Source organism: Oryzias melastigma, linkage group LG12 (genome assembly GCF_002922805.2).
Source record: "Oryzias melastigma strain HK-1 linkage group LG12, ASM292280v2, whole genome shotgun sequence".
Classification (NCBI taxonomy): domain Eukaryota; kingdom Metazoa; phylum Chordata; class Actinopteri; order Beloniformes; family Adrianichthyidae; genus Oryzias; species Oryzias melastigma.
The window spans coordinates 1,735,249-1,748,552 of NC_050523.1; the positions used below are offsets into that span (position 1 = coordinate 1,735,249).

Sequence of the window (13,304 nt, forward strand, 5' to 3'; positions counted from 1 at the left end):
GTTTACCTCGTAGTAAAATAGTGTCTTAATCCAAGTAATATTTTACAATATTGATTATGATCGATTCATTCCATCGTGTAATGGTTTAGGCCAATTTGATTTACAAATCGTCTCAGACAGATCGATCTAGTTGGATTCTAGGAATAGAAATCGATTCATCAATTAAGTCAGTTCATCGTTACAGCCCGAATAATAACATAAACTGGGGGCTCGTCCGGGTCTGTCATTTTTCTTGAACATTTTTCTTAATTTACTTTTATGTTATGCCTCAGACACAAATAGGGCGTAACAGTTGATAAATCGAGAGACCAAAACGGACATTATTTTATAAAATAAACTTTATTTTATCAAAACTTGATCATAACAGTTACATATAATAATGCACAGAAAAGGAATAAACAGCACAGATTATATGAAAAACTAGTGCAAAAAAATCAGTTATTATAAAAATATATTGCACTTTGTAATTTAAATTCTTAGGTGGAAGAAGTTGTGTTTGAACATTCTGACGATGATACGTTTATCTGTAAACATTTCTTTAGTTGCTATTGTTTTTGCGAGCGCCCGGCTTTGTGGGCGGAGCCATGGAAGCGTCTGCAGCGACACACAGAGCAGGCGACTTGCGGTGTGTTAACTTGGTCAATTGTGCTTTTGCGGGTCATTCGCACCGACACACACTCAGTTCGACTCACACAAACACACACAGTCGGCTTCAGCCCGAAGCGGCGGCGCTCTTCTCTGAGATGAATCTGCCACAAGCGGTTCCCCCCAAAGTCCTGTGGGGGACGGCGCCACCTTCAGGTGGAAGCCGCAAAGTCAAACTATCTGGAGATAGCTTTCGTCCGTCCTCGTGTTCCGCCTGGAGTATAAAGAGTCTGTGGGGGGAGGGTGGGGGGGTCACATGGAGTGTAGGTCGCCCCCCTCCCCATGACCAGCAGGAAGCTTCTCAGTTTCGCCCCCACAGGTGTCCGTGAGCTCAGGATTTGGTGGATCCGGGATCTTCTGGGTCCATCAAGTCTGTGTCTCAGCGTGGTCCCGGGTCGGCGAGGTCGGCGGGCTGGTCCCGGCAGCCAAGGGCGCCATCGATTCGTCTGGTCTGTACACGGGTCTACTAGACCCGGCTCCTCTCAGCGGGACGGACACACATCGGGTCTGCAGATGTCTGCAGCTTCCACGGAGTCGGGGTAGGGGTCCACCTGGGGGCGGGGTTAAGGATGGTTTAGTACACGTGTCAAAGTCAAGGCCCGGGGGCCGGCGTGCTGCTAGCTTATGGACTACTTCGGCATTTGCTAAGATTTTATGGCTGTTTTGGCATTTTGTTGATATTTCAGCCACATGCTAGCTGTTTTGGGTAATAATGTTTTTTTTTTTAAGTTTTTTAGGCTGTTTGGAGTTTAGCTAATATTTCAGCTACATGCTATGTATTTTGGCTAATTTAGGCTTTTTTCAATAGTTTAGGCTATTTTGGAGTTTAGCTATTTTTTTCAGCTACGTGCTAGCTGTTTTGGCTAACCTATGTTTTTTAAGGCAAATTTGCCATTTAGCTAATATTTTAGCTGGCTATCAGCTTCAGCATTTTCAGCTATCAATTCAGCATCTTCAGCTTTCAGCACCAGCATCTTTAGCGGCCAAATTCAGCTTACAATTCACACTAGTTCATAATTATGTTAAAAAGTGACCGTTTTAACATTTTAAAAATGTCGTTTTAGAGTGTTCTATAAAGGTTTGTCCTGTTCAGCCCGTCACCTCAGGTGTGTTTTGGATTTCGGTCCCTTGTGCGTTTGAGTTTGACACTCCTGTTTTAGTGCAACGATTTGTGTTTTCTATAAGTGTCAAACTTTTTCATGTTGCTGCAAAAATGAATGAATGTTAACAGTAAAATGCTTGTATATATTTGTTAGCTTGAAATTTGACCATTTCGCGATTTGTTATTTATTTAGGCCACATGTCCCCCGATTGTATAAACTGAAGTGATTAGGTATATTTGAGCACTGGAAGCTCTGCGCTAACGCTAGCTCAGCAGTAACTGTTGATGACATTATTGAGCCAAAGTGACATCTGAATTCTGAAACACTATTTGTCCATAACTCTCAGTTTGGAGGGCTACGTGTAACGTGGGGAGAAGGGAAGAAGAATCGGCTCTACAATTCCAAAACTGAGAGCCTCAGAAATTTCCCAGAATTCTTTGAGAGAAACGAGCGTGCATTTGTGCTCACCACATTAGCGAATATAGACCACAATGCATTGCATTTGAACAATTTTTGCAAAATAAATATATTTAAATATATATATTTTTTATCGTCAGAACACAGTGGATTCATAAATAGACGCCATAAAATGTTCGTATTGATTCGATTTTTACTTCGTGAAATCTGTGACATCATATTTTCAACAGATATGATGGACAGGATTTTCGCTAAAACTTAATCAGATTCTTTAACAAGCTTTATTAACACATTAGCAAACATGATTTGTTTATAGGATGTTAGTAAGACATTTATTAGCACAATAAGCTAAATAAATAACGTTTACTAACATACTTAATGAGATTCATTAACACCTAAAGGGAGACCATTGTCTACAAAGATCATATTCATAAACTGCTTACAAGCTTAACAAATATCTTAACTATCTTTGTTAACTTTATATTGAGTGTTTTGTGCTCCTCATCTAAAGTGTTACCAGATTTTCTCAAGTTTAAATGTTAAATATATATTTAGAATTTACAAAATACAAATTTATTGTATTTTAAAAGTTCTTTTTTACTATTACTATATATATTTCTAATAAAGTTGTATTGTTTTTTTCTTTTAATTTAAATCACTACAGTTTCCTTATTTAGTTTATTTTACAATCAATATTTTTGCTGCAAATATGTTTATTTGCAATTATTTGTACTTATTTTCATCAAATGAAGAGTACATATTTTTAGAGTTATCATTTTTTTCTAAATTGTATTAAAATATTGTATTATTTTCATCAAAGGAAGAGTACATATTTTTAGAGTTATAATCATTTTTTCTGCATTTAATTAAAATATTTACCTCTAATGGGAGCCTTGTCTTATTCTACTTGTTATTGTAATAAAATACCTTTTCTCTGTTTTTCTTAGACATTTTTTCTGATCAAACCTCCCCTAAAGGGTGTTATTTTTCTCGCCCCCCGTGACCCTGCGGTGTGGCCGTACCTCAGAGTAGAGTGGTGGGGGCAGATATCTGAACTCAGTGATGTACGTCAGCAGCGTCTGGTCCTCGGCCCCCCCCTCGGGTCTATCGCAGCCCTGCAGACAGTCCCGCCTGTGCTCCTCTGATATTGCCAGGTCGCCGTAGCTCGGCGGAGCTGTGACGGAGAGAGGGAGTCGCCGTGAGAACGGCGTCTTTCTCAAACGTGGAGAAAAGCGTCTGCGTTCCGTACGAACCTTCCGGTCTCTCTGGTAAACCCAGCCAGCCGACGGAGCCGCAGTTACTGCTGATGCTGGACGTCCGGGAGCCGCAGGCGTGGAGGGGGATGGTCCCGATCACCAACGGCAACGACAGGGACAGGTTCAACCCCCCAGGAATGTCCACGTACACCTGCGGGTGGGGGAGGGGTCATGAACTTAGTCTGAGTTTAATACAAATGTGAAGCTGTCAGGAGGAGGGGCCTGTAGTACTATAACCATTGACTGTATATGGGAACTGGACTGAATGACCCCTCCCCCTGGTGTTCCGAACAGGAAATGTTCAAATAATCCAAATAAAAAAACTAATTTACTTCAGATTCTTTATTCTTTTTATATTTAGTTCTCTGTGCTTCTGTTTGGTGCAGTGTGATTCAGGTGTTGTTCCTCTTTCCCATAAGAGAAATTTCAAATACAAAGTTGTAGTTAGATAAGTCACCCGGACTGCTTACTTCCACCTCCGTAATATTCGCCGTCTCCGTCCCTCACTCAGTCAACACTCCACAGCTGTTCTGGTGCACAGTCTCATCACCTCCCGTCTGGACTATTGCAACTCCCTTCTATCTGGACTCCCCTACAAAACTTTACGCAAGCTCCAACTGCTTCAGAACTCCGCTGCCCGGATCATAACACAAACCTCCACCTCTCTTCACATCACACCTGTCCTGCAGCAGCTTCACTGGCTCCCAGTGCCTCAACGGATCAACTACAAACTTCTCATTCTGACCTTCAAAGCCCTCCACAACCTCGCCCCTCCATACCTCTGTGAACTCATCCATGTTGCCACTCCCGCCCGATCCCTCAGGTCTTCCTCCTCCCTTCAGCTGATGGTACCCACTACTCGCCTCATCACCATGGGGGACAGAGCATTCAGTCGCTCGGCCCCCCAGCTCTGGAACTCCCTTCCCTCTGATCTACGGAACCTGGACTCACTCCCTCAATTTGCAAAAAAACTCAAAACCTACCTCTTCACATTAGCCTATCCCACCTAATTTGCTGTATTTTAGTATATTTATATGTTTTATATGTTTTATGACTGTCATTTTAAGCTGTTTATTATGTTTGTTTTTATCTGTAAGGCGACCTTGGGTGTCAGGAAAGGCGCCATATAAATAAAATTTATTATTATTATTATTAAGTTAATTCCTTTATATCACTCCTGGTAAATCGGCTGTAAAAATACGGAATTGACTTCATTTTGACAACCATTTTCTATTGCTGATGTCAGACTCACTCAGTCCAGTTCTCAGAACACGCCTTTAGCATGTTCTTTAACCTGCATGTAGCATACGGTGTTCACACTGGACTGTTGCCGCCCAATACTAGCGCTTCGCCGCGGACTCGAGGTTTTTTGTTTTTTTTTATCCCAGCTCTATTCCGATATATGAAAGACTTAGTGTCGTGTAATTCCGTTCCGGCACTAACTGCAATTATTAATTTCTCCTCCATGATCATTTTCAAACAGTTGGCTCTTCTATTAGATAAAGGGGAAATATTAGCGAAACTCCAAATTGGCTTAAAAAAACTGAAAAAATTCTATATTAGACAAAATAGCTAGCAGGTAGCTGAAATATTAGCTAAACTTAAAATAGCCAAAAAAAACTTAAATATTCCAAAAATGCCAAGATAACTTTCAACTTTACGACACTCCGACTCCAAGTAACAATGAATATAATCGACTATTAAATGAATCGACGGCTGTTTTAATAATCAATTAGTCGTCGATTAGTCGACTAATTGTGGCAGCTCTAATTGTGACCTTTGAAAGTACATGGAGAGAACTAGACAGGAAGTCGTCTCAGGAAAGCCAAAGTTAGTCAAACTTTACAATAACTTCATCTTTTACTGCTCCCTTGAACTCACCACGAGGGCGTACTCCACTCTGATGATGGGGCAGTCCAGGATGGAGGGCGACACTGGGGGTATCTTCAGCAGTTTGCCCTCCCAGCTCTGGCTCTTGCCCTGCTGCAGAGGGTCACCCCGCAGGTTGGACACCAGCTGCTGGATCTGCTTGCCCTTGCCCTTGGCGAAGAAGGTCTGGGTCTGGTACAGCGCGGCTTTGGGCACCACCACCCGAGACGAACAGTTCTCCACCTCCGCGAAAATCTGAATGGACTCGCCTGGGAGAGAGGTTACAGGAGATCAGCCCGTCAGACTGAGAGAGAGACGGGACGTGAGTGAAACTCTGGAGGCGGAGTCTGAGAGGAGAAGCAGGAGGAAGGAGGAGGAGCTGAAGGGGCTCACCTGGAGTGTAGCCCTTCCTCTCGATTTTGGCACTGAGGGAGATGGGACCCGAAGCACAGAACCAGCAGCACAGGGTCTTCTCCTTTGTGCCCGCCTGGGGGGCCTGTGGGGAAACACTGGCGGGGTTAGCCGCATTCTTCAACACCACAGTAGAAACGAGAGTTCAGTAGAAAACATTTTAAACTTGAGTTAAAACTTGATCCACCAGAGCCAGCAAGGCCAACAGGGGACTCAGTGGGTAGGCTCACTATGCTAGCTAGCTGCTTGGTGGACAGCAGAGCTAGCTAGCTCAACACAGCGGAGCATGCTAGCATGATACAGTGGAGCTTGCTAGCATGCTACAGTGGAGTTTGCTAGCTCAATACAGCGGAGCATGTTAGCATGCTACAGTGGAGCTTGCTAGCATGCTACAGTGGAGTTTGCTAGCTCAATACAGCGGAGCATGTTAGCATGCTACAGTGCAGCTTGCTAGCATGCTACAGTGGAGCTTGCTAGCTCAATACAGCGGAGCATGTTAGCATACTACAGTGGGGCTTGCTAGCTCAATACAGCGGAGCATGTTAGCATGCTACAGTGCAGCTTGCTAGCATGCTACAGTGGAGCTTGCTAGCTCAATACAGCGGAGCATGTTAGCATGCTACAGTGGGGCTTACTAGCATGCTATGCAGTTCACCGGACAGCTGGCTAGCGTGGCAAGCTAACCCCCTGAATCCCCTCTTAAGTGAATGTGGACAAACCCATTCTGCCCACATTTTCTGCCCACTTGGCCTTCCTGGCTGAGCACATTTAGCAAATGTATCAGTGACTCCACATCATCAGCCTTCCACCGCCGTGCCTAACGATTGGTATCAAGTGTTTCTACTTAAGGAAAAGCGTGTTCACGTGAGGTTTTCTGGACTTCCAAAAGTTTTTAACTATACTTTTCAAAGATGAACAAACTCTGCAGGTTTTCAGTTTCGGTCTGAAGCTGAAATCTATTCCTGGAAAGGTGTTTTTCTTAGATCAGGGTTATGTTTTGACATTTTGAAGGTCAACAAACTGATAAAACGTGTTATTTATTTTTTATTTTTTTGTGTGGTTTTTAAATTGAGAAGAGCTGACGATGTGCGAGTTGTTTCACAGGCATTGGTGTCATTTTTCCTCACTCAGCACCTACCAGCAGCAGCGGCGTGTTGATGTCGATGTGCTCAAACACAATGAACTCTTTCTTGGCTTTGACGGGCATCATCCAGGGCCGGTGCAGCTCAGCTTTCACCCAGTACCGCACGCTGCCGTGCTTCCCCTCGAAGGAAGTGGCCAGAGCCCTGAGGAGAGGAGGCGGGGGGGGGTCAGGCATGTGGGTGGTCTGTCGGGTACAGCGTTGCACGCCGTGTCCTCGCGCTTTTATTCCAGTTCAACGACCGGCACGCAACAGAGTGGAGCTTTGTTGAAGGAATGCGCTGCTGCGCCTTTAGAGTAAAAGCTGCAGTTAAACGCCCGCTGGGACCTTCAGCGCCGAAGGTGGAGCTCGCTTTAACCGCTTCACACATGCTCAGTTGGTTCAGGCTCCCAGCGGAGAGTACGGTTCGTGAGAGGGCAGCGAACAAAACCCTCCCGTGACGTCTGTTTGCTCTGAGAGGATAACCTCGCTGAGAAGATACCAAAGGATCCTTTGCTTTTGTTATCACACACTAAGAAGTTTAAATAATATAAAAAGACATGTTGAAGCAGGGCTGGGTATTACCAATGATTTCCAAAATTGATTTGATTCTGATTTATTTTTTTCATTCAATCCATTTAATTTTTGCGTTTACACCAGGGCTGTCAAACTCAATCGGACAAGGGGCCAAAATCCAAAACACACCGTAGGTCACGGGACCAACAGGATAAAACATCTAAACACTCTAAAACTACATTTTAAAACCCGTAACGTTTTAACATAATTATGAACTAGATATAAAGCATTACCTGTGATAATACTAGTGTGAATTTTAAACTTAGGTTAGCCAAACCAGCTAGCATGTAGCTGAAGTATTAGCTCATCTCCAAAATAGCCTAAAAAATCTTAGTAAATCCCAAAATAGTCCAAAAAGCTGCAGCATGTCATTTTTTAAAACTTTCCATACGTTTTTTTTAATCACAATTAGCTGGTTGACGTTATGCAAACTGTTGAGCAATTACGGTAATTCAAAGAAAACATTAGCTAGATATCTAGTGTTAAAGGGTTAAGTTACCTGGTTGATGTTTTTTGTCCATATCGTTTCACTTTTTAAAAAAATAGCAAAATTGGAATTATCTGAATAGTTTTTTGGATCTTTAGAATAAAGGTCAAAGGTCAGGGTGCAGTGTTGGGAGAGGTACGAACTGCTGATAATCTCAGACAGGAGGTCGGACTCACATTTGTGGCAGGTTGAAGCTGAAGGCGAACTCGTGCAGGCCGGTGTGCAGAACCGTCGCTCCCTCCTCTGAGCTGTCCTCATCTGAAACACGAAGCAGATTCAGTCAGTCACTCGGAAACTTCCTCACTGCACAGCGTTTGTCAGACATTCAGAAGCTTTCAGCTTCTTCCAAAGACTTTCAGCTTTTGTCCAAAAAGCTGAAAAGTAACATCCGACATGAAAAAGACTGCTGCGGCCTCAAATGTTCAAATATTGAAGGAAAAAAACAAAAACAACTAGAAAGTTTTATCACCTGTGATAGTTCTAGTATAAATACTTTTTGCTGAAAGTAGCTGCTGAATATGCTGATGCTTTTGGCTGAAAATGGTGATGAAATTTACTTTAATTGCTGGAGGGATTTACTGAAAATGCAAAAACGATTTGCAAAATATAAAATTTGCTAAAAGACTGGAAATTTCATTAAAGATCTATGAAAAAACACTGAAGTCGGCCTAAATTTCTGAAAGATTTGTGGTAAAATTGCTCAAAAATAATTTGTGTGTTGCTTAAATATGAACTCCATATTAGCTCAAAAAAACCTTTCTAGATGTCAAATTAACAAAAATAGCTCATTGCTGAAATACGAACTATACTACAAAATAGCCTAAAATTCATAAATAAACCAAATTAGTCAAAAACGTTAGCCTGTTGCTAAAACACAAGCAAAACTCTAAATTAGCTTAAAAAGTCTCAGTAGATAACAAATTAGCCAAAAACATTAGCACGGTTCTCAAATATTAGCTAAACTCTAATTTAAAAAAATTCTATAAAGATTAAAAATATAGCCAAAGAATATATTTAAAGTTTGTTGTTAATCTTCTTAAAATGTTCAAACTTGAAGACTTTCTCATCCATTTCCTATGAGGAATATTTTGCTCAATATTTCAAAAAATATAAAAGTTTCTGAACACCAAAAATACGAGCAGCAATGATTATTAAACGTTCACACAAATAAGACTCAACTGGACAAAATCCACGAGAGAAAAACAAACATGAAAACAGCAAAAGATAAAACCAAGGAAGAACAAAAGTTGATTGAAATCAAGAAGGTCCTGAAAGGTCAGCGTGCTAACAGACAGGAAGGAATGTTCTGGAAAACAGAACATTTCAAAATAAAAGGCCACAAACCCAAACATCAAACCAGGACTGAGACTAAATCACAGACAAACGGTCAACATCTGTTTGGCTTCAGTCTGCTTTATATTTTTAGTCTGTATTTGACGTTTGGATTTACTTTGAATGTCCCAGTTGTTTCAAATTATACATTTTTCTTTTTTAAGTCAAATCCTCATGTTTGTATAATAAGAAGAATCCACCATCTTCATCATCTTCATCCTATTGAGCTTCTGCTTTTCCTTTTTATTTAGGATGTGAGTGACGTAAAGTCGCATCCCTCAGTGTGTGCGCACGAGCGTGAGGGGGTCGCGCGCGGCGCGGGAGCAGCTTCCTCTTTCCGTGCTGTTGTTTTCTCACAGTTTGCCTCTCCTCTTCCTTTCTCCTCCTCTTCTCCTCCTCCTCTCCCATCTTCTCCTCATTCTTGCTGTTCTGTTTTCGACGTGCGCGCTGTCACGAGCGGCCTCCACGCACGTGCGCGCGCGCCCCGCCAGTCCCCGGCCGCGCGGCTGCAGCAGGAGCAGACCGGTATGAACCAGACTGAGCGGTTTCCTCCTGCTGGAAACTCCGGCGGTGCGTCACGGCTCGGCCGCTGATTGGACGCCAGCGTGGCAAGCGATAAAGGCAGCGCGCGGATTGGCTGGCGACCGGAAGGCCCCGCCCCCTCCCCGAGCGCAACCATGTGGTGCGTGCGGAGTGAGAAGGTGGGGTGGAGGAAGGGTGTTGTTACTCTGACATGAACTTTCAGGTGGACCTGCAGTTCTCACGCGAACCGGAACAAAAGACCCGAACCGATAGAAAAACCCGAACCCAGACAGAAAAGTCAATCAGAACCGGGCGGTCCTGAACTCCTCGTCCTGATCTGAAATTCCTGAAGAGTGATCTGCTCGCGCAGATGCACGCGCTTCATTTGCGGTTTTCTGCCGCGTAAACAAAGCAGACAGTAACGTGGCCTCGGGCGGTGGTTCCGAGCCGAACCGTGACAGCCAGTGACAGGCGCGAAATCTGATGTCCGACTGATTAGTTTAAAACCAGGCGGACAATTAATCAAACTGTCAGGAGAAAAAAATAGACGATCTTTGAAGGATGAGATGTTCTCGTCCAGGTGAGGCTCAGGTGAGGGATGCTCCGCTGTAGAACATCTGTTCGAGGCCGCCCGCTGCACCACAGCGCATTTCCAACATTTGCTCCAACACTGATGACATTTCAGGAGTTTCTCCAACATTTCTCTCCAACGTTTTTAAACTCACATCCGAGTCTTTATCCGGGTGAATTAAGGTCACTTTCGTTGTTTTCGCGCAGAAAAACAGGTCTTTGGCGCGCGGAGGCTTAAGGCAGCAGCTGAGGCATTATCACACACGCACGCGCACCCCTCCCTCCCCCCCTCTCCGAACAGGTTTGAACCGCTTCTAACAAAGGGAGTTGGCTCCGCGCGCATCAGTTTTTGGAGTAAAATGTTGGAGGAAAAGTCGCAGATGTGATCAAAGTTTGCGCCTTGATGAAGTCACAGCCCCGCGCGGGACGGCGGAGTGCGGCGGCGCACGCGGGCATCAGCTGTTGCATCAGTACCAGCTGATGCCCGCGTGCGCCTCCGAAGTTAGTTTGACAGGCTCGCGCTCGTACCTCTGTCCTCCCCGATCAGGGTGTCGTAGTGCCGCAGGTACTCCACCTCCTCCGTGTAGTTCTGCGTGTACGCCGTGTTCGCGCCCGCGTTCCGGGACTCCGTCCACCGGACTTTGGCGACTCCCCGCGCGGTTATGTCCAGTCTCTGCACGCGCACGTCCCCGGTGACCTCCACCACCACCCTGCCGGACACCAGGTCCCCCCCGGAGAACACCGGCAGGTTGTTCTCGTTCAGGCTGTCGAAGTGGACCGCCAGCGTCCGGACCTTGCACAGAACCATGGCGGGGCGCGGCGTGGCGCGGCGGGAAGGATGGAGAGGAGAGCCGGCGTGCGGCGCCCAGCAGAGCCGGGTCTGCTCCGCGCCTCACGGGCTCATCCGGGGCTGCTGCTCCGCTGCTGCTCCTCCCGCTGCGCTCGCGCTCTGCGTCTCTGCTGCCTCCGCCCGCAGCCGCCGCGCTTTAAAGCCTCTGTCTGTGCGCCACTGAGCATGTGCGCGCCGGAGCGCAGGCTCAGCCTCCAACAGCCACCAGAAGATGTGTCTCCACTCGCCCCTCTCTTATGAAAGGATGGTTTGAAACAGGATTCTCACCTCAGATGTTCTGGAGGAACACGCGGGAAGGTTATGAAACAGCAGCTTCGTCCGAAACCAGCTTTAGATCAAACGATCAAAACGATCAAACGGATTTTAGGGAAAAAGAGACTCTGAAAATATAGTTCAGCTTTCATTTCAGCTGCGGTGAAGCTGAAACATCAGGATGAAGCTGAAACATTAAGGGTTTCCAACCACGAGGCTCTCTCTGGTGCCACATTTGAATAAATAGTGGTTTTGTTGCTTTTGTTCATTTACTTTAATTATTTACTTCTTATTATTTATGCTCAGGTTTTTAACAAAACTGAGCAAACATGATGTTAAAAGCTTTAATCTGATCTAAGAGATGACATCATCTTATTGCATTTGAAGGCTAAGTGGTTCTCAAACGGTTTAAAAGTGGGATAAAATGTGGACCCAATGGGTTTGTCCAGGTTCTGTGGTGAACCCACATTGGCTCAAGGATTCATTGGGTCGCTATGCTAGCCAGCTGTGCTAGCTAGCTCCTCTGAGTCGAGCTAGAGTTTCAGGAGCTCAACAGGATGTCAGAACATTCACCTCCCCCAGACTTAATAAACGTGTAATCAGCTCCAAGCATTTCATCAGAGCGGGAAAACTCAATAAAACTTTAAATTGGTCAAAGAACAGAAAACAAAAACACTGAGGTTTGATTTGAAATTGAAAAATATTGTTGTTAAAATGAAGATCAAATTCAGTGAGAAGCTTTCAGTCTGAGATCCTTCATGCTTTCTGATCACCGTTTAGACCAGAATCCTTCAGGAAGGTTCTGTAACAGAACAAACGATCCATGAGAAGGTTCTCGTCTGTTTAACGTCTGCAGACAGTTTATACATGAGACTCAAAGTCTTTTCAGCTTCTGTTCCTTTATTTCAGCTTCAGCTGACTTCATTCTGACTTTATAACTCATTAAAACCACAACAGGTGTTTGGGATGTTTTTGCTTCATCATTTTTATTCAGAAAACTGCAGAAACTAAAGAAAAAGTTATTAAATGTTTTTGTATTTTAAAAACTTATTTTCAGAAAAACATTTTTTCACATCTTGCTGCTTTAAAGCTTTAAATTTATGTTTTAAGGCATGTATGTCAAAGTCGAGGCCCGGGGGCCGGATCCGGCCCTCCAGGTCATTCTATCCGGCCCTCCAGGTCATTTTATTTTATTGTTATTAATGACCCGATGTTATCTTGTTCTCATTTCTAACTTGTATCATTTTGACAAAATATATTTTTATGGAGAGTAAAATATTGAAAGTTATTTAAGTTTTAAGTTGATTTATTCTGGAATAATATTCCTGACTTTTTATTATTCATGTTTATGTTTAAAAGTTACAGTTTTAAAGTTTTAAAATTGTCATTCTGCAGCTTTTTGGACTACTTTGGTATTTACTAAGATTTTTTAGACTATTTTGAAGTTAAGCTAATATTCCAGCTACATGCTAACTGTTCTGGCTAACCTAAGTTTTTTTGTTTAGTTTTTTAAGCTAATTTGACATATTTTAGTTATCAGCTTCAGTGTTATTACTTATCAATCTCAGCATCTTCAGCAGCCAAATTCATCTTCCAGGATTCCCACCAGCATTATCACGTGTAATGCTGTATATCTAGTTCATGATTATGTTAATAAGTTACAGTATTAATAATGTAGCTTTAGAGTCCAATAAACGTTTCTCCTGTTTGACCTAAGGTCTGTTTAGGATTTTGACCCCTGTGTGATTGAGTTTGACCCCCTGGTTTAACCTCTGGAGCCTGAATTTGGACTGTGGGATGAAGCTGGAGATCCACGAGGAGGAGATGCAAACAGAGAGGATCCAGCCGGGATTCAAACCAGAACTTTCCTGCTGTGAGGTGAGAGTGTGAACCG

General features: G+C 43.8%; 1 protein-coding gene across 1 annotated transcript; it reads right to left on the bottom strand.

Annotated features, from left to right (window-relative positions):
* Positions 1-320: 320 nt before the first annotated feature.
* Positions 321-11,298, bottom strand: LOC112163058 (arrestin domain-containing protein 3). The gene is made up of 8 exons (XM_024299174.2): positions 10,837-11,298; positions 8,061-8,142; positions 6,840-6,987; positions 5,684-5,786; positions 5,303-5,559; positions 3,419-3,572; positions 3,188-3,339; positions 321-1,196 (listed from the first exon to the last, which is right to left on the bottom strand). The coding sequence occupies exons 1-8, from the start codon at positions 11,114-11,116 to the stop codon at positions 1,128-1,130; spliced, it is 1,245 nt and encodes a 414-aa protein (XP_024154942.1). The 5' UTR covers positions 11,117-11,298; the 3' UTR covers positions 321-1,127.
* Positions 11,299-13,304: the final 2,006 nt, after the last annotated feature.

Excerpts from the sequence above, each read along its gene's own strand:
- LOC112163058 (XM_024299174.2), bottom strand. The coding sequence starts at position 11,116 with ATGGTTCTGTGCAAGGTCCGGACGCTGGCGGTCCACTTCGACAGCCTG. Across the intron at positions 8,143-10,836 it reads CCTGATCGGGGAGGACAGAG|ATGAGGACAGCTCAGAGGAG; the intron begins GTACGAGCGCGA and ends TTCGTGTTTCAG. Across the intron at positions 3,340-3,418 it reads TTTACCAGAGAGACCGGAAG|CTCCGCCGAGCTACGGCGAC; the intron begins GTTCGTACGGAA and ends TCTCCGTCACAG.